The sequence below is a fragment of the Scyliorhinus torazame genome, chromosome 18, assembly GCF_047496885.1.
Source record: "Scyliorhinus torazame isolate Kashiwa2021f chromosome 18, sScyTor2.1, whole genome shotgun sequence".
In the NCBI taxonomy this organism is placed as follows: Eukaryota; Metazoa; Chordata; class Chondrichthyes; order Carcharhiniformes; family Scyliorhinidae; genus Scyliorhinus; species Scyliorhinus torazame.
In genome coordinates this window covers 91,380,442-91,402,365 of record NC_092724.1, presented here as the reverse complement: position 1 = coordinate 91,402,365, position 21,924 = coordinate 91,380,442, and the positions used below count along the sequence as shown (strand labels likewise).

Below are 21,924 nucleotides of genomic sequence, written 5' to 3'. Positions count from 1 at the left end.
TTGTTGACCTCCAGGTCGCCCCTCAACCTCCTTCGTTCCAGTGAGAACAAACCGAGTTTATTCAACCTCTCCTCATAACTAATGCCCTCCATACCAGGCAACATCCTAGTAAATCTCTTCTGCACCCTCTCTGAAGCCTCCACATCCTTCTGGTAGTGTGGCGACCAGAATTGAACACTATACTCCAAGTTTGGCCTTGGAGGAATTGCTGTACAAGTGTGGGAATTCAGACCGAGGAGAATGATGCACAATCGCTGTCATCAAGGAGCAAGAATGGGCAATCTGGATTGAGACGTGTGGAGAGAGTGGGCATTGGGAATTGTGACAATGGTCATTAGAATTGGAATTTGGGAGAATTGTCATTAGGATTGAGACGTATGGAGAGGGTGGACATCGGGATTGGGAAGTGTGAGAATGGACATCAGGATTGAGATGTGTGGCAAGAATAGGCATGGGGATTGGGAATTGTGGCAAGAATGGGCATTGGGATTTAGATGTCTGGAGCGAGTGAGCAAATGGGATTGGGAATTGTGGCAAGAATGGGTATTGAGAAGTGCGGGATTCGGTGTAACAGCCACATTTAACCATAGACCTTGATGCCTATGCTCCAGGGTCTGGTTCAGGATGGCTGAATTTTGTTTTTCTTTCCATTTTCTTTTTTTCGTTAAAGTGGCAGAGGCTACTCAGAGCTGCTGAGAAAATTGGTCTTTTTGAAATAAGTCAAAGAAATTAAATGCAGCATTTCCGCTCTATTCCATAATGGGCGGAGGTGGAGAAACACTAGAATTTATATGTTCCTCCCTGGATTTCATTTCCTCATGTAGTGCCTTACAATCCTGGGATTTTTAACCTAAGGTAAACTCTTCAGTGTAAGTACTCATTGCCAGTGCTCTCTGTACAGAGCTCTGCAATCCAGAAGTGTAGGAACGGGGTAATTCCCACACGCCCAGTAACGGAGCTACATTCCACATCTATTTGCATATTCAAGTTGCTCCACACCACTTTTTGCAGATAGGGAGGTCAATCTGTCATGCACTACAAATGTAGACTGCTCTTGCCCAGAACAGCAATGAAAGTCAAACCAAGGGCCTTTTAGAGACACGGTAGCGCAGGGGGATATGTTATCAGACAAGCAATCCAGAGAACACAAGACCAAATCCCACCATGGCCTTTTGAGAGTTTGAATTCAGTTCCTTTAAAAGAAACATGGACATGTTGGATTGTCGTTAAAAACTCACTTGCTTTGCTTCATGTTCTTTCGGGAAGGAAACTTGCCACCTTTGCCTGGTCTGGCCTACACCTGCCTCACGTCAACATGATTGACGCTTAACTTCCCTCTGAAATGGCCTAGCAAGACACTCAAGCTGTGCCAAAATGTTACGGTTGCAGCAATTTAAGAAGGATCCCCACCTACGCCTTCCGGGAGCAACTAGGGATGATTTCAGTGAGGGCAATATAACAAGAATGATTTTCTTTTTTAAAAATAAATTTAGAATACCCAATTAATTTTTTCCAATTAAGGGGCAATTTAGCGTGGCCAATCCAACTAGACTGCACATCTTTTGGGTTGTGTGGGCGAAACCCACGCAGACACGAGAATGTGCAAACTCCACACTGACAGTGACCCAGAGCCGGGATCGAACCTAGGACCTTGGCGCCATGAGGCAGCAGGCATTGTGCTGCCTGAAAGATTTTCTTTTTTAAACTCCTCCCTGAATCATCATGACTCAGCATACTCAGCTTGCTCTGTACACTCCTATGCTGTGATGCTTTTGTCTAAAGTCTATGCTTTTGTAAAAGGACATTTTAGTTAAAATGAAGTGCTATATGAAAAGCTGCCAGTAGGGTAAGCTGGAGGTGGAGTCCCAGATGTATTTCTCTTTTGTGCAAGAATAAAAGAGGCTTTCCTATTTTGGCGGGCAGTTCAGTTCAGAAGCAGTTGTATGTTTTGAGATTGAATTGTTTAAAAGTGACAAAACACTTCATTTTCACTGCTGTTTGCTGCATTTGAAATGAGAAGGCTGCAGTCTCTGTTGTCCCCTTTTCTTTATTTAAAGGCTGTAAATGGAGGAATGTAGCTGAGGATGAGGAATTTTAATTTCTGCAGCACAGTTACTGGCGAGCTCATTTTGAGACTTTTCAATGTAATAGAATCAACGTTCCTGACAGCAGTCATGAGGACTTTGAATAAACTGCCTAAATACTGGGGGAATTGTGCATCCACAGGATTCCCCTGAGGGGCGAGGGGATGAATTTTAATGAGGAATGAACAAAAAGCGCTGAGCTAGTAGACAGATTCAGTGAAGTAATACATGCAGGCACACACTGTCAGTGTCTGACAGCCAGACCAGTGTTTGATAGTGAGCGAATTTAACTTTATTTTGACAAATTTGCTCTCACATAAAAAGGCGCAATCTTTTCAGAATAAATGTGCTTCAGACATTTTGTTTCTAATACCACGGAAAATACTCCCTAAATGAGAGGCACTGTAGTCTTTGTATGAAATAACAAGCAGCAAAGTTTGACAGACAAGGCTTTGACGCTTTAACAGCATTGTAGCTCAGGAGAGCAGTGAAACCATCTGATGATATAGGTAATCTTTATTTTCAGAAAGTTATTGATAAAAGTTCCACATGAAAGACTTCTAATGAAACCAAAACCAGCAAAATCAAGAATCAGGACTGAGACTGGTTCAAGTTGGTGGTAAAACACTGAGGGAAAGGCAGGTGGGGGAGTTGGCGCTGCCAAATATGTTGTAAGATTGCTGGGTGGGTTTTTGGGGGTCCTTTTTCCGCACCATATCGGCAATCCAAATATTGACTTAGAGCCCTGCCATTAGTATTCGGGAGCGGACCAATCACAGTTGAGGACGGGGGCAGATGCGTTAGTTTTCGCATTTCTGGTGACCCGTTACTGCTGAGCTGGAGGGAGGCAGTGCCATCCAGTGCCGAAGCCTGGCTGTGTTATTTGATGGAATTCTTGTACCTCGAGAAGGACAAAGCCACGGTGAGGGAGTCAATCGATGGGTTCCAGCGTAGATGGCGGCCGATCATATGGCACTTTAAAGATCTGGTGATTGTTAGCTGTTGGTATGGGGAATCATAGAATTTACAGTGCAGAAGGAGGCCATTCGGCCCATCGAGTCTGCACCGGCCTTTGGAAAGAGCACCCTACCTAAGCCCACACCTCCACCCTCTCCCATAACCCAGTACCCCCACCCAATCTTTTTGAACACTAAGGGCAATTTAGCATGGCCAATCCACCTAACCTGCACATCTTTGGACTGTGGGAGGAAACCGGAGCACCCGGAGGAAACCCACGCAGACACGTGACCCAAGCCAGGGGTCGAACCTGGGACCCTGGAGCTATGAAGCTACTGTGCTAACCACTGATCTACCGTGCCGCCGTGAAACTGGGGGAGAGGTGGTTAGTGAGGGGGGGATTGTTCTGAGTGGCATTTCTGTTATTGGGGTTCCTGTTACTCTTGTTGCTTGTATTTTCTGATAAATGTATGGGTACTGTTGTATTTTGTAAACATTTTGATATAAAATGTTAAAATTTCAATAAAAATATTGTTTTAAAAATGGTGGCAAAAGTAGAAAATACAGTCTGCCTCTGAGAGGTGTAATGGCTGTCAAAATGTTGAGTGGAGTCCTTGACTCTCTAATCTCCTCAAAATGTGATAAAGAACAAAATTTGGATGTTAGGTTGTTCAAATTTGGTGATGCCGTTAAAATGGGGAGATCAGTATTGAAGGAGGATGTAGAATTGAGCAACTTAACACAGAAAACAATAACATATTTCACAAGATTGAAAGATGCGAGTCGTGAGTGTGAGATGAATTGGTTTAGGGCAATATCTGAGTATAATAGTGAAACTTCATTCAGTGTCGGAATCTGGGAGAGTGAGTCTAACCAGCCGAAAGAATGTTCAAATTGACATTATTTGAACAAGGTACACTATTCAGACTACAGGAACATGAATAGGCTGTTCAGCTCCTCTAACCTGTTCTGCCCTGTAATCAAATCAGGTGAAATGTGGAGTATGATGCTCAATTCTGGCTGTATTGGAGGGGGTGCAGAATGTAGGACCAGAACTGAACCTCAACATTACCAGAATGAGCTGCGAGAAATAATTTTCATGATGTGAGCTTCACTGGCTAGGCCTGCATTTATTGCCCATCCCTAATTACCCTTGAGAATGCGGTGGTTAAGGTAGCATGGTGGTGCGGCGGTTAGCACTGGGGCTATGGCGCTGAGGACCTGGGTTCGAATCCCGGCCCTGTGTCACTGTCTGTGTGGAGCTTGCACATTCTCCCTGTGTCTGCGTGGTTTTCAGCCCCACAACCCAAAGATGTGTTGGTTAGGTGGATTGGCCATGCTAACTTGCCCGTTAATTGGGAAAAAAATAGTAATTGGGTACTCTAAATTTATTTTAAAAAAGAGAATGCGGTGGTCAGCTGCCTTCTGGAACTGCTGCAATCCCTGAGGTGCAGGTACACCCACAGTGCTGATAGGGAGGGAGTTACAGGATTTTGACCCAGTGACAGTGAAGGAACGGCGTCCAAGTCAGGGTTGTGAGTGACTTGGAGGGGAACCTCCAGGTGGTGGGGTTCCCAGCTATCTGCTGCTCTTGTCCTTCTATATGGTAGCGGTTATGGATTTGGAAAGTGCTGCCTAAGAAACCTTGATGAGTCCCTGGTGTATCTTGTAGATGGCACACACGATTGCCACTGTTCGTCGGTGGTAAAGGGAATGAATGTTTGTGGAAGGGGGAGCAATCAAGCGGGCCGCTTTGTCCTGTATGGTGCAGAGCTTCTTGAGTGTTGTTGGAGCTGCACTCATCCAGGCCATTGGAGAGTATCCATCACACTCCTGACTTGTGCGTTGTAGATGGTAGAGAGATTTTGGGGAGTCAGGTAGTGAGTCACTCGCCGCAGGATTCCTAGCCTTTGACCTGCTCTTGTAGCCACAGTATTCATATGGCGAGTCCAGTTCTGTTCCTGGTCAACGATAACCCCCAGTATATTGATAGTGGGGATTCAGTGATGGTAGTGCCAATAAATGTCAAGGAGAGTAGAGAGTCAAAGGTGAAATCTCATTAATGTCTAACACTATGAAAGTAAATGTTTCATGTATGCAGGCATTCATTGTAAGAATATTTCCCTTCCTAACAGCACTGTGGGTGTACATAACAACAAGGTGGCTCATATCCATCTTCTCAAGGAAAATTGGGGATAGACAGTAAATGCTGGCCCAGTTGCTGACACTCACATTCCACCAAAGAATAAACTTTTAAAAAATGTGTCGTACCTGTTTCCTGTGACACTTTGGCAGGCGATGGGGTGGTGGTATTGTTACTGCACTAGTAACCAGCGACCCAGAGTAATATTCTGGGGACCAGGGTTTAAGTCCTACCAGGGCAGAGGGTGAAATTTGAATTCAAAGAACAAAGAACAAAGAAATGTACAGCACAGGAACAGGCCCTTCGGCCCTCCAAGCCCGTGCCGACCATGCTGCCCGACTAAACTACAATCTTCTACACTTCCTGTGTCCATATCCCTCTATTCCCATCCGATTCATGTATTTGTCAAGATGCCCCTTAAATGTCACGATCGTCCCTGCTTCCACCACCTCTTCCGGTAGCGAGTTCCAGGCACCCACTACCCTCTGCGTAAAAAACTTGCCTTGTACATCTACTCTAAACCTTGCCCCTCTCACTTTAAACCTATGTCCCCTAGTAATTGACCCCTCTACCCCGGGGAAAAGCCTCTGACTATCCACTCTGTCTATGCCCCTCATAGTTTTGTAGACCTCTATCAGGTCGCCCCTCAACCTCCTTCGTTCCAGTGAGAACAAACCGAGTTTATTCAACCGCTCCTCATAGCTAATGCCCTCCATACCAGGCAACATTCTGGTAAATCTCTTCTGCACCCTCTCTAAAGCCTCCACATCCTTCTGGTAGTGTGGCGACCAGAATTGAACACTATACTCCAAGTGTGGCCTAACTAAGGTTCTATACAGTTGCAACATGACTTGCCAATTCTTATACTCAATGCCCCGGCCAATGAAGGCAAGCATGCCGTATGCCTTCTTGACTACCTTCTCCACCTGTGTTGCCCCTTTCAGTGACCTGTGGACCTGTACTCCTAGATCTCTCTGACTGTCAATACTCTTGTGGGTTCTACCATTCACTGTATATTCCCTACCTGCATTAGACCTTCCAAAATGCATTACCTCACATTTGTCCGGATTAAACTCCATCTGCCATCTCTCCGCCCAAGTCTCCAAACAATCTAAATCCTGCTGTATCCTCTGACAGTCCTCAGAGGATTCAATAAAAATCTGGAATTAAAAGTCTAATGATGACTGTTAGGATATCAGACCAGGGCTCAACTTTTGTTACGATACCGGATGTGAAACCCAGCAATTTTTCTATTTCTGTAAAACTGTGAGGAAAGTATATTTCACCCCAGGAGTGATGACTCTAAAAAATTTTAATTTAAACCCAGAATTAACCATATTGACGTCAAAGAAATAGCTTTACAATTATACAGTTGAACAGTATCTACACCTGCCACTAATTCCAATTTAGCAACCCAATGCAAATTAAATGCCACTTAACAAAACAGGTTTACTTGCTTACCTTTGCAGATCTTTGGACAGAGTTTCTTTCAAGTGCACTTTTGCTCAACCTAACAGCATTTGGCAAAACTGCTGTTCAACTTAAAATCCGATAACAGGCTGCTAAACTACAGACAGACCTAGCTCCTCCTATTAATTACATAACGTGTATCCCACTACGTTCCATGGCAATCTTAGCTAGGACTAAATACAGTCCTTCATAAGTTATCTACACTCCAGGGAATCTCCAGCAATCACAACATTTTTCCATTAGCCCCTTATCCATAACCAAGTAAGCAGTTGGAATGAAAGATTACCTCGCCTTTTACAACTCTTTAATTACAGCTTTAGCAGACGCACATCTGGTATGTATTTTTAAACCAGGGTTTTTAATAACATTACTGGCGCAAATATGAAATATAATATATAACAATTTCTACATTCCTCACAATGATTATGAACCATTGTCAATTGTCGTAAAAGCTCATCTGGTTCACACCCTTTTCGGGAAGGAAATCTGCCATCCTCATCTGTTCTGGCCTACATGCAATTCCAGACCCACAGCAATGTGGTTGACTCTTAAACGCCCACTGAAATGACCTGGCAAGCCACTCAGTTCAAGGAATTTTAGGGATGGGCAATGAATGTTGTTCTAACCAGAGACACATATGAATGAATAAAAAATATGTTTAGTTGTTAATGACGTCCCTAATTTTAGGAAACAGCACATCATCAAACACACCATGAGCAATGCCATCGAATATCTGCTAGTTAAACATTCAGTGGTACATTTTTAATGCAGCCCACGTTATCATATCAAGACAAACTGGAAAAGGAGAAGTAGAGGATTTAGGGTTAAAACTGTCGGGTATGGATACAGTGGGAAGTACTTGGGGGGTCAAATGGCTCTTCTGAAAGATGGCTGTATTGTTGTTTGACAGACAATACATTTCAAAAGCACCCGTGGGACATAGATTAACCCCAGGAAATTATGTATATGACTGTAGACAAGAGAATTATTTGGCAATTCAGTTTCCTGTTTGTGTTAACTCTGACCCCTGTGGTTGTTAACTCTGACTCCTGTGGGTGTTAACTCTGACCCCTCTGGGTGTTAATTCTCACCCCTGTGGGTGTTAACGCTGACTCCTGTATGTGTTAACGCTGACCCCTGTGGGTGTTAACGCTGACTCCTGTGGGTGTTAACTCTGATCGCTGTGGGTGTTAACTCTGACTCCTGTGGGTGTTAACTCTGATCGCTGTGGGTGTTAACTCTGACTCCTGTGGGTGTTACCTCTGATCGCTGTGGGTGTTAACTCTGATCGCTGTGGGTGTTAACGCTGACCCCTGTGGGTGTTAACTCTGACCCCTGTGGGTGTTAACTCTGACCCCTGTGGGTGTTAACTCTGACTCCTTTGGGTGTTAACTCTGATCGCTGTGGGTGTTAACTCTGACCCCTGTGGGTGTTAACTCTGATCGCTGTGGGTGTTAACTCTGACCCCTGTGGGTGTTAACTCTGATCGCGGTGGATGTTAACTCTGACTCCTGTGGGTGTTAACTCTGACCCCTGTGGGTGTTAACTCTGACTCCTGTGGGTGTTAACTCTGACCCCTGTGGGTATTAACTCTGACCCCTGTGGGTGTTAATTCTGACTCCTGTGGGTGTTAACGCTGACCCCTGTGGGTGTTAACTCTGACTCCTGTGGGTGTTAACACTGACTCCTGTCCATATCGAGTCTGCACTGGCCCTTGGAAAGAGCACCCTAGCTAAGCCCACACCTCCACCCTATCCCGGTAACCCAGTAACCGGCCCTAACCTTTCTTTTTTTTGGGGACACTAAGGGCAATTGAGCATGGCCAATCCACCTAACCTGCACATCTTTGGTCTGTGGGAGGAAACCGGGGCACCCGGAAAACCCACGCAGATACGGAAAGAATGTGCAGACTCCACAAGGACCGTGACCCAAGACAGAAATAGAACCTGGAACCCTGGAGCTGTGAACCAACTGTGCTAACCACTATACTAGCATGACTCCTGTGGGTCTTATCGCTGACTTCTGTGGGTGTTAACGCGGACTCCTGTGGATGTTAACTCTGACCCCTGTGGGTATTAACTCTGACACCTGTGGGTGTTAACTCTGACCCCTGTGGGTGTTAACTCTGACCCCTGTGGGTATTAACTCTGACACCTGTGGGTGTTAACTCTGACCCCTGTGGGTGTTAACTCAGATCGCTGTGGGTGTTAACTCTGACCCCTGTGGGTGTTAACTCTGACCCCTGTGGGTGTTAACTCTGACCCCTGTGGGTGTTAACTCTGACTCCTGTGGGTGTTAACTCTGACCCCTGTGGGTGTTAACTCTGACCCCTGTGGGTGTTAACTCTGACTCCTGTGGGTGTTGACTCTGACCCCTGTGGGTGTTGACTCTGACCCCTGTGGGTGTTAACTCTGACCCCTGTGGGTGTTAACTCTGACCCCTGTGGGTGTTAACTCTGACTCCTGTCCATATCGAGTCTGCACTGGCTCTTGGAAAGAGCACCCTAGCTAAGCCCACACCTCCACCCTATCCCGGTAACCCAGTAACCGGCCTAACCTTTCTTTTTTTTTGGACACTAAGGGCAATTTAGCATGGCCAATCCACCTAACCTGCACATCTTTGGTCTGTGGGAGGAAACTGGAGCACCCGGAGGAAACCCAAGCAGATACGGAAAGAATGTGCAGACTCCACAAGGACTGTGACCCAAGACAGAAATAGAAGCTGAGACCCTAGAGCTGTGAAGCAACTGTGCTAACCACTATACTAGCATGACTCCTGTGGGTGTTAACGCTGACTCCTGTGGATGTTAACGCTGACACCTGTTGGTGTTAACTCTGACCCCTGTGGGTGTAAACTCTGACCCCTGTGGGTGTTAACTCTGACCCCTGTGGGTGTTAACTCTGATCCCTGTGGATGTTAACGCTGACTCCTGTGGATGTTAACTCTGACCCCTCTGAATGTTAACGCTAACTCCTGTGGGTGTTAACTTTGACCCCTGTGGGTGTTAACTCTGACCCCTGTGGGTGTTAACTCTGACCCCTGTGGGTGATAGCTCTGAGTCCTGTGGGTGATAATTCTGACCCCTGTGTGTGTTATCTCTGACCCCTGTGGGTGTTAACTCTGACCCCTGTGGATGATAACGCTGACTCCTGTGGGTGTTAACTCTGACCCCTGTGGGTGTTAACTCTGACCTCTGTGGGTGTTAACTCTGACCCCTGTGGGTGATAGCTCTGAGTCCTGTGGGTGTTAACTCTGACCCCTGTGGGTGTTAACTCTGACCCCTGTGGATGTTAACGCTTACTCCTTTGGATGTTAACTCTGACCCCTGTGGGTGTTACGCTGACCCCTGTGGGTGTTAACTCTGACTCCTGTGGGTGTTAACTCTGACTCCTGTCCATATCGAGTCTGCACTGGCTCTTGGAAAGAGCACCCTAGCTAAGCCCACACCTCCACCCTATCCCGGTAACCCAGTAACCGGCCTAACCTTTCTTTTTTTTTTGGACACTAAGGGCAATTTAGCATGACCAATCCTCCTAACCTGCACATCTTTGGTCTGTGGGAGGAAACCGGAGCACCCGGAGGAAACCCAATCAGATACGGAAAGAATGTGCAGGCTCCACAAGGACCGTGACCCAAGACAGAAATAGAAGCTGAGACCCTGGAGCTGTGAAGCAACTGTGCTAACCACCATACTAGCATATCGCTGACTTCTGTGGGTGTTAACGCTGACTCCTGTGGGTGTTAACGCTGACTCCTGTGGGTGTTAACGCTGACTCCTTTGGGTGTTAACTCTGACCTCTGTGGGTGTTAACTCTGACCCCTGTGGGTGTTAACGCTGACTCCTGTGGGTGTTAACGCTGACTCCTGTGGGTGTTAACTCTGACCGCTGTGGGTGTTAACTCTGACCCCTGTGGGTGTTAACGCTGACTCCTGTGGGTGTTAACGCTGACTCCTGTGGGTGTTAACTCTGACCCCTGTGGGTGTTAACGCTGACTCCTGTGGGTGTTAACTCTGACCGCTGTGGGTGTTAACGCTGACTCCTGTGGGTGTTAACTCTGACCCCTGTGGATGTTAACGCTGACTCCTGTGGGTGTTAACTTTGACCCCTGTGGGTGTTAACTCTGACCCCTGTGGGTGATAGCTCTGAGTCCTGTGGGTGATAATTCTGACCCCTGTGTGTGTTATCTCTGACCCCTGTGGGTGTTAACTCTGACCCCTGTGGATGATAACGCTGACTCCTGTGGGTGTTAACTCTGACCCCTGTGGGTGTTCACTCTGACCTCTGTGGGTGTTAACTCTGACCCCTGTGGGTGATAGCTCTGAGTCCTGTGGGTGTTAACTCTGACCCCTGTGGGTGTTAACTCTGACCCCTGTGGATGTTAACGCTTACTCCTTTGGATGTTAACTCTGACCCCTGTGGGTGTTACGCTGACCCCTGTGGGTGTTAACTCTGACTCCTGTGGGTGTTAACTCTGACTCCTGTCCATATCGAGTCTGCACTGGCTCTTGGAAAGAGCACCCTAGCTAAGCCCACACCTCCACCCTATCCCGGTAACCCAGTAACCGGCCTAACCTTTCTTTTTTTTTTGGACACAAAGGGCAATTTAGCATGACCAATCCTCCTAACCTGCACATCTTTGGTCTGTGGGAGGAAACCGGAGCACCCGGAGGAAACCCAATCAGATACGGAAAGAATGTGCAGGCTCCACAAGGACCGTGACCCAAGACAGAAATAGAAGCTGAGACCCTGGAGCTGTGAAGCAACTGTGCTAACCACTATACTAGCATATCGCTGACTTCTGTGGGTGTTAACGCTGACTCCTGTGGGTGTTAACGCTGACTCCTGTGGGTGTTAACGCTGACTCCTTTGGGTGTTAACTCTGACCTCTGTGGGTGTTAACTCTGACCCCTGTGGGTGTTAACGCTGACTCCTGTGGGTGTTAACGCTGACTCCTGTGGGTGTTAACTCTGACCGCTGTGGGTGTTAACTCTGACCCCTGTGGGTGTTAACGCTGACTCCTGTGGGTGTTAACGCTGACTCCTGTGGGTGTTAACTCTGACCCCTGTGGGTGTTAACGCTGACTCCTGTGGGTGTTAACTCTGACCGCTGTGGGTGTTAACGCTGACTCCTGTGGGTGTTAACTCTGACCCCTGTGGATGTTAACTCTGACCGCTGTGAGTGTTAACTCTGACCCCTGTGGGTGATAGCTCTGAGTCCTGTGGGTGTTAACTCTGACCCCTGTGGATGTTAACGCTTACTCCTTTGGATGTTAACTCTGACCCCTGTGGGTGTTACGCTGACCCCTGTGGGTGTTAACTCTGACTCCTGTGGGTGTTAACTCTGACTCCTGTCCATATCGAGTCTGCACTGGCTCTTGGAAAGAGCACCCTAGCTAAGCCCACACCTCCACCCTATCCCGGTAACCCAGTAACCGGCCTAACCTTTCTTTTTTTTTTGGACACTAAGGGCAATTTAGCATGACCAATCCTCCTAACCTGCACATCTTTGGTCTGTGGGAGGAAACCGGAGCACCCGGAGGAAACCCAATCAGATACGGAAAGAATGTGCAGGCTCCACAAGGACCGTGACCCAAGACAGAAATAGAAGCTGAGACCCTGGAGCTGTGAAGCAACTGTGCTAACCACTATACTAGCATATCGCTGACTTCTGTGGGTGTTAACGCTGACTCCTGTGGGTGTTAACGCTGACTCCTGTGGGTGTTAACGCTGACTCCTTTGGGTGTTAACTCTGACCTCTGTGGGTGTTAACTCTGACCCCTGTGGGTGTTAACGCTGACTCCTGTGGGTGTTAACGCTGACTCCTGTGGGTGTTAACTCTGACCCCTGTGGGTGTTAACGCTGACTCCTGTGGGTGTTAACTCTGACACCTGTGGGTGTTAACTCTGACTCCTGTGGGTGTTAACTCTGACCGCTGTGGGTGTTAACGCTGACTCCTGTGGGTGTTAACTCTGGCCCCTGTGGATGTTAACTCTGACCGCTGTGGGTGTTAACTCTGACCCCTGTGGGTGTTAACACTGACTCCTGTGGGTGTTAACGCTGACTCCTGTGGGTGTTACCGTTGTCTCCTGTGGGTGTTAACGCTGACTCCTGTGGATGTTACCGTTGTCTCCTGTGGGTGTTAACGCTGACTCCTGTGGGTGTTAATGCTGATTCGGTGGGTGTTACCGTTGTCTCCGGCCTGTGTTACCATTGACTCCTGTGGGTGTTAATGTGGACTCGGTTGTATTTTCACCTCTCAATCAGAAGCTCATAAATGTAAACCCCACTCCAGGACCTGAATGTGAAATCTCAGCTGATTCTTCAGTGTAGTATCATGGGAAGGCTCCATTTTTGCGGGTACCATCTTGTGAATGAGCTATTAAAATGGATGTAAAGGAACCCATGGCACAATTAGGCAAAGAATTGAAGAATTTCCTGACACGCATTTACCCCTGCACAGCCAAAAACATTAACTGGTCTGTCACTGCTGTTTTAGAGATATTGCAGTGTATATTAGCTAACCCATTTGCCCACATTATAACAGTGATTACATTTAAAATGTACTTCGCCGGCTAGAAAGAACTTCGGGACATCATAAAATTGTGAAAGGCATCAGATAAATGCAAGTCTTTATTTAACACCATCCAAAAATGCACAGCTGTGAGAGCAGAATGAATGTTGGAATTCAAATGCATTGTGAACAAAAATGCACAACACCACAGCCGAGTCAATGGTGTGTCCAATGCTTAATGGATGCTCATGAATAAAATAAATCCATTCCTCTTGACCCAAATAAAATTTGTACAGTAGGATTTATGCACTCAAACATTGAGTGCGGATGAAGCTCATTAAAATCCTGGCAGACAGGTTGTGCTGTCAGATTGCAGACATCCCTCACATCTGGATAGTTAAGAATTTTCTATTCCATTTTTTCTTCATTCAATCCCTCTTCCTTGTCACCAAATGCTGGCAATTTCTTACTGTTGATACCAGTCCCTAACGGCATATTGTCAAAGTTGACCTGGGGATGAGCTGATCATTGATAACCTGGCACCAGCTTGTTGTTTAGGCCAACACAAAACCACACAATCCCTCCAGTGCAGAAGGAGGCCATTTGGACCATCGGGCCTGCACTGATCCTTCGGAAGAACACCCTTCATAGGCCCAATTTGCCCGCCCTATCCTCCGTAGCCCGACCTAACCTTTTGAAAACAAAGGGACAATTTAGCATGGCCAATCCATTTAACCTGTACATCTTTGGGCTGTGGGAGGAAACCAAAGCACCCGGCGGAAACCCACGCACACAGGGGGAGAACGTGCAGACTCCACACCGACAGTCGCCCAAGGCCAGAATCGAACCTGGATCCCTGAGACTGTGAGGTAGCAGTGCTAACCACTATGCCACCGTGCCACCCTTTGTTCAGCAGCTGTCCTGTAACCAACTGAATGGTCACCTCGGAAATTTCCCCACTGTTCCGTTCATAAATCTACAGTGAAACCTGCAGCCAAAGGACACCGGTGCTTCTGTGAAAAAGTAGTCAGCAGATCTCCAGGCTAGAGTCTCCCGTGTACTGGGTCACTCTTAATTCCAACCTAGCAGTCTGAAGAATCTAATAGACCGCTGGTGGCTCTTACAATAGGAAGAGACAGGCTTCCACGAGGAACAGACAGGTCTCTATCTCAAAGTAGTGTGCATCCGATTCATTTAATTGTGTGGTCGAAGATGAACTGGGAATAGAGCCGGTCATTGAAGAGTTGATGCATTAACTTCACTTTTGTACCCCTGGGGCGGGATTCTCCCCTACCCGGCGGGGCGGGGTGTCCTGACGGGATGGAGTGGTGTGAACCACTCCGGAGTCGGGACGTCTCAAAGGTGCGGATTTCTCCGCATTTTTAGGGGCCAAGCCCTCACCTTGAGGGGCTAGCCCCGCGCCGGAGTGGTTGGCGCGCCGCCAGCCGGCGGGAAAGGCCTTTGGCACCATGCCAGCCGGGGCCGAAAGGACTTCGCTGGGCGGCGGAAGTCCGCGCATGCGCGGGAGCGTTATCGGCTGCTGACGTCATCCCCACGCATGCGCGGGTGTGGGGGGGTGTCTCTTCCGCGTCAGTCATGGTGAAGACTGTGGCCGAGGCGGAGGGAAAAGAGTGCCCCATGGCACAGGCCCGCCCGCGGATCGGTGGGCCCCGATCGCGGGCCAGGCCACCGTGGGGGCACCCCCCGGGGCCAGATCGCCCCACGCCCCCCAGGACCCCGGAGCCCGCCCGCTCCGCCTAGTCCCGCCGGGAGGAGAGGTGGTTTGATCCTCGCTGGCGGGACAGGCATTCCAGCAGCGGGACTTCGGCCCATCGCGGACCGGAGAATCGCCGGGGGCGGGGGCTCGCCGACCGGCGCGGCGCGATTCCCGCCCCCGCTGAATATCCGGTGCCGGGGAATTCGGCAACCGGCGAGGGCGGGATTCACGCCAGCCCCCAGCGATTCTCCGACCCGGCAGGGGGTCGGAGAATCCCGCCCCTGATATCAGGGGATTCAAGGTGATCTGATCAATGTGTTTAAAATGATCAAGTAATTCAGTATGTTGGACAGCTAAGTTGGTTAAACAGCTAGGATGTGGACCATTAAACACCAACGATGCAGAGTTCAATCCCCGGACTGGCTGAGGGAGTTTTTGTTGCCTGTGTGCCCCCTTGCCGTACGCGAGAAGGCCACTACATGTAGAGAGAAATCCCTCGACCATGAGGGGGCATAATCTTACAACTGGAACCAGGCCCGTTGGGGAAGAAAGTCGGGAATCACTTTTCCACACAGGGGAGTGGAAATCTGGGACGCTTCCCCCATCCCCCCAAAGGTTGCGGTTGTGGGACACAATTAAACCTGACGCGACTGAGATCCCTATTGCTGTTAGGTAAGGCGATCTCGCGATCCGGAGGTAAGGCGGGGAAAAGGAGTTGAGGCGATGAAAGATCAGCCATGATCTTATTGAATGGCGGAGCAGGCTCGAGGGGCTGAATGGCCTCCTCCTGCTCCCAATGTTCCTGAAATAATCAAGGGGCCACCTGCTGTTGATGATTTATTAGGATTGCCGTACTACTCCACATCAGTCAGTATTGGGTCATTGCTGACAAAGTCCATTCGCCCTAGTTGGTGAACAACATCTCTGCTTTTTCTATTTAGCAACAGAAAAAAGTAGCAGTATAGAAGGAGGCCTCTCACCCCATTGTTTCAGGGCTAGTTGTAAAAGGGCCATCCACCCTATATCTCTAGCTCACTAGTCTTGTAGCTTACAACACTCTCAGGTATTAAAAAATATATATTTTAAGGGCTTCTGTCTCTGCCACCCTTTCAAGCTGAGTTCCAGACCCTTGCTATCCATTGGGTGAACCCCACTTTAATCCTTCTATTAGTTACTTTAAATCTATGTCCCGTACTAATTAATGGGCACGACTTGACTAAATGGGAACAAAGTCCTGTAGCGACCGCGTTTCGCCACGTGTTTCCCAGCACTCACAACGCTATCAAACATCACTCGGGTTAGATAGGGGCCTCAGTGGGGAACATGCGGCCGAGGTCACACATAGCCCCATTTTCTGCACTGGTGTCCCGATCTCTGTAGCCCCCAATGTGACTCCCGACCCCCAAGCCCCAATTCCCTATGAGGGGGTCCTGGACCCACCCATGCCCCCCCCCCCCCCAAACACCCAGTCCGACCACACTGCCGGATGCCAGCCTGGCACTGCCAGAGTGCCCAGGTGACACTGACAGAGTCACCGAGTGGCACCAGCAGTGTGAGGGTACCATTCAGGCTTCTCATCACTACCCATTGGCCTTTACTTAGAGGCATCCTTGTCCGAGCTTTAGTTGAGTTGGATTCGGCCGTGATGCCTCCTGTAGTTAAATAACCATTAGCTGATGAGGCTCACACATGAATAATTGGTTACAGGGCTCTAGGCAATAGAGGGCACTTGTGGAATATCATACAAGTAGAGAGACGATCCCAGCAGGAGAGGAGGGCGAAAGAGCGAACAACATTACTCTTTATCCTGATGGTGGCCTACCATTTAGGCCAATTCAACAGAGCCTGGCCTGGATCACACTGAGGCAAATTAACTGTCCTACCTGTGAAAGTCTTGCATTTCTATAGTGACTTTCACAACCTCAGGTCATTCCCAAAGTGCTTTGTATCCAATAAACGTGCTTTTGGACTGTAATCACAATATGAAATTTGCACACAGCAAGCTCTCTGAACAATAATTTAATCTGTTTTTAGTGACTTTAGGTATTGGCCAGGATGTCAGGGAGACCTCCCTTGCCCTTTTTCCAGTTCTGAATTGGAATCATGTGAGAGGGCAGCCTGGGCCTCTGTTCAATGCCTCACCTGACAGACAGCATCTCTGACAATAAAACAGCTCCTCCCCCCACTGAGTGCTGCACCAGTGTGTCAGCCTAAGTCTTTTACTCAAGATTGCGACTTGAACCCACAGCCTTCTGACCCAGAGGAGAGAGGGTGCTGCCACTATGAGCTGTGTGACCTTATCTAGGGAAGTACTAGGGTGGAAAAGCCAAGATGTGCAGAGGCAGATACTTAAGGAAGAGACTTTGAGGCAGGAATTGGCAAGGCCTGGCTTTTTAAGCTGGTCTCTGGCAGTATTCAGCTGTGGTGCTGGGTGTGTCTGCCATTGAACCAGAAAGGCAGCAGGCGGAGGGTTTGTGTGGTGGGAGGGGAAGGTCAGTCCCTAGCTCTTTCGAGACATGGCTGTCAGCCCTTTCTGGGGGCTGAATGGCCATTCCCAGATGGAAGAGAAATCACCATGACAGGAGAGCAGAGGCATGAATTAAAACTCGGTAAGCAACACCACCTGTGAATGCCATCCTAAACATTGATCCACCAGGTTCCTTAATTAGAGTTTTAATTAGCTAAGCCCTGTTGGATGTCAAAATTTAGTCAGGCTCCATATTGGATGGAACCTGACATCACTGAGTGGACAGAATCTCTGGAATGCAAGTGGCTTATCTTAGGAGGATTTTCAATGACTCTTGAAAGGTTCATCGCTCCCTTTCCTTAATGCCCAGGTCGCACAGCTTCTCTTGAACAGTAACATGTGCGTCGCCTTGCTGGAGGGTCAGACGAAAGACAGCACTGATACCAACTTCACCACCCCACTACATCTGGCCGCAAAGAATGGACACAAGGACATAATCAGGTATGGCCGTCTTATTTCAATGTGTGGCTGTGTGTCGTGCCACATGGTTGTGCCTCGATATAAAAGGTGATTAATTTATGGAGAGGTACACAGTTCAGGGCTATCCCCGGCTTAGGAGGTCTCCATGAATGGGATGGCGTGGTTCGTTTTGAAATTCAAACCTCTCAATGAAATCTGACCGTACCATGTCTCGATGCATTCTGTGCCGTAATGGAGTTGTCATGTTTTGGGGAAGAGTGTGAATGTAGTGGAAGAGATTGCAGGCTAACTGACAGTCTGACAACCTGAACGCTCCTTCCATTCCCATTGCCACCTTTATACTGTACAACATGGGTAGTTAGTCTCATATGGTTTCTATGAACTCTTACATGATGAAGAGGGGCCTCCCAGTCACCAGAGATAAGTATCCAGTTGGGTATTGATCCAGAATTCCAAAACAGAGTCTCCATTCACAGGGATTGTGTATGACAGGGCAGCACGGTAGCATTGTGGATAGCACAATTGCTTCACAGCTCCAGGGTCCCAGGTTCGATTCCGGCTTGGGTCACTGAGCGGAGTCTGCACATCCTCCCCGTGTGTGCGTGGGTTTCCTCCGGGTGCTCCAGTTTCCTCCCACAGTCCAAAGATGTGCAGGTTAGGTGGATTGGCAATGATAAATTGCCCTTAGTGTTCAAAATTGCCCTTGGTGCTGGGTGGGGTTACTGGGTTATGGGGATAGGGTGGAAGTGTGGGCTTGGGTAGGGTGCTCTTTCCAAGAGCCGGTGTAGACTCGATGGGCCGAATGGCCTCCTTCTGCACTGTAAATTCTATGATTCTATGACAGGGGGTCAAAACCTTTGTACTCCTGATTCAATGACTGAAATGCTACCACTGAACCAAAAGCTGTTTCACGTGAAGTTAGTGACCACTTTGTTTTAAATGAGCTCCAGATTTGTTCCACATAGATACATTAATGTTTACACACCATCATTCTAAGTCAGCATCATTTACTCAGGGCACAGCGGTTAGCACAGCTGTCCCTCAGCGCCAGGGACCCAGGTTCAATTCTGGCCTTGGGTGACTTGGCTGTGTGGAGTCTGCACATACTCCCCATGTCTGCGTGGGTTTCCTCCGTGTGCTCTGGTTTCCTCCCACAGTCCAAAGATGTGCAGGTTAGGTGGATTGACCATGATCAATGCGCAGGGTTACAGGGATAGGGTGGGGGAGTGAGCCTCTTTTGGAGGGTTGGTGCAGACTCGATGGCCGAATGGCCTTTTGCACTGTTAGGGCGATGTGGATTCTATGGCAGTCCCATCAAACACTCCCAGGACAGGTACAGCATGGGGTTAGATACAGAGAAAAGCTCCCTGTACACTACCCCCATAAAGGAGTCTGTTTGTTATAGCCCTATGATATTGATTAATGGGTCAGAGTTTTAAAGTGAGGTTGTAAATCGCTTGAGTAGTGCTCAGAGTGACACTCAATCCCCTCGATGAGTTGGAGAAGCTGACAGAGAGCAGGCGGCTGGTACTGTCCTCACTGCTCTGTTGTTTAACGGATGTCTGCATCTGATAGTGGAGCGGCACTGATCTCTCCCGGTGATTTAGCCAGGTCAGTTACCACGCTTCACGCCCAGTTTCCTGGCTGATGAGCCATTAAATTATAAACAGACTTATTGTCAGTCTGTCCTCTTTCAGCAAACTCTCTAGCTTTCAGATAAACTTAGTATTGCACCCATAAGTGGGAATGATTTCCCCGACTACTACACCTGGAGTGTGTATTTTGAGTTAATGATTTGAGTACAAGCGGAACAGTGGGAATCATACCTCTGAGTGTCCTTTCACCTGGCTTACAGAGCAAGGCTCTGTGATCCACTGCAGCCATTCTTTATGCAGTGAGTCCCACTATCAGCACCAAACACTTCCTACCCACATCACTGTTTTCATTCCACTTAATCCTCCCACTCTCGTTGCTGGGTTACAGTTCCATAGGCACGACCACACTGCAGTGTTTCAGCCACAGGTGAACCAATGCCTGTTTGACTGCAAAGGTCACCATAACCCAATCTCATTCTGCGTGCTCCTTCCAGGGCCAGGGCGAGAAAACATGGGTCCCGGGAACCTTTATTCTGCACACCTCCCCCGCTCTGCCACCCACCCTCCCCAGCTGCCATCGTGATGCCCTCCCTCAACCTCCTCCCTCACCAGTTATGCGCTGATCCTTTTCTCCTTTCAAGATTCACCAATCATTTCACCAATCACAGAAAGGTCCGTAAAAAGTTGGCATCTGGTGACAGATATCATCTGATCTATACACAGCATGGGTCATTAATATTTTTTTTTTAAAAAAATATTTTATTGAAAATTTTTGGTCAACCATCACAGTACATTGTGTATCCTTTACACAATAATATAACAGTATAAATAACAATGACCTGTTTTATAAACAAAAAATTAATATATAACAAAAACGAAAACTAAAACTAAATGGCAACTGCCTTGTCTCAGATAAACACTCTCCAAAAATATGATTTAGCAGTCCAATATACAATTATTTATAGCAACGACCTATACATATTATACATATATATTAATAACCCTGAGACTTCTTCTGGTTCCTCTCCCCGCCCCCCCCCCCCCCCCCCCCCCCCCGGGCTGCTGCTGCTGCCTTCTTCTTTTCCATTCCCTCTATCTTTCTGTGAGGTATTCGACGAACGGTTACCACTGCCTGGTGAACCCTTGAGCCGATCCCCTTAGGACGAACTTAATCCGTTCCAGCTTTATAAACCCTGCCATGTCATTTATCCAGGTCTCCACCCCCGGGGGCTTGGCTTCTGCGCCGGGCTACTAGGGACGCAAAGGCCAAAACATCGGCCTCTCTCGCCTCCTGCACTCCCGGCTCTTGTGCAACCCCAAATATAGCCAACCCCCAGCTTGGTTCGACCTGGACCCCCACTACTTTCGAAAGCACCTTTGTCACCCCCACCCAGAACCCCTGTAGTGCCGGACATGACCAGAACATGTGGGTGTGATTCGCTGGGCTTCTCGAGCATCTCGCACACCTATCTTCTACCCAAAAAAATTTACTCAGCCGTGCTCCAGTCATATGCGCCCTGTGTAACACCTTAAATTGAATCAGGCTTAGCATGGCACACGAGGACGATGAGTTTACCCTACTTAGGGCATCCGCCCACAGCCCCTCCTCAATCTCCTCCCCCAGCTCTTCTTCCCATTTCCCTTTCAGCTCATCTACCATAATCTCCCCCTCGTCCCTCATTTCCCTATATATATCTGACACCTTACCGTCCCCCACCCATGTCTTTGAGATCACTCTGTCCTGCACCTCATGCGTCGGGAGCTGCGGGAATTCCCTCACCTGTTGCCTCGCAAAAGCCCTCAGTTGCATATACCGGAATGCATTCCCTTGGGGCAACCCATATTTCTCGGTCAGCGCTCCCAGACTTGCGAACTTCCCATCCACAAACAGATCTTTCAGTTGCGTTACTCCTGCTCTTTGCCATACTCCAAATCCCCCATCCATTCTCCCCGGGGCAAACCTATGGTTATTTCTTATCGGGGACCTCACCAAGGCTCCCGTCTTTCCCCTATGCCGTCTCCACTGTCCCCAAATTTTCAAAGTCGCCACCACCACCGGGCTTGTGGTGTATTTCTTCGGTGAGAACGGCAATGGGGCCGTCACCATAGCTTGTAGGCTAGTCCCCCTACAGGACGCCCTCTCCAATCTCTTCCACGCCGCTCCCTCCTCTTCTCCCATCCACTTACTCACCATTGAGATAGTAGTACTCACTTAGGCTCAGTAGTGCCAGCCCCCCACTGTCCCTACTACGCTGTAAGAATCCCTTCCTCACTCTCGGGGTCTTCCCGGCCCACACAAAACTCATGATACTCTTTTCGATCCTTTTGAAAAAAGCCTTCGTAATCACCACCGGGAGGCACTGAAACACAAAGAGGAATCTCGGGAGGACTACCATTTTAACCGCCTGCACCCTCCCTGCCAGTGACAGGGATACCATGTCCCATCACTTGAAGTCCTCCTCCATTTGTTCCACCAATCGCGTTAAATTTAACCTATGCA

General features: G+C 48.4%; 1 protein-coding gene across 5 annotated transcripts in view; it reads left to right on the top strand.

Annotated features, from left to right (window-relative positions):
- The window catches only part of LOC140395367 (caskin-2-like), a 463,341-nt gene that overhangs the window by 341,210 nt on the left and 100,207 nt on the right, over positions 1 to 21,924 (top strand). For all 5 annotated transcript variants that reach the window (XM_072483024.1, XM_072483023.1, XM_072483027.1 and 2 more), the window contains one exon: positions 17,720 to 17,850. In XM_072483024.1, the coding sequence (XP_072339125.1) occupies positions 17,720 to 17,850 (131 nt within the window). The remainder of the gene's footprint in view (positions 1 to 17,719; positions 17,851 to 21,924) is intronic.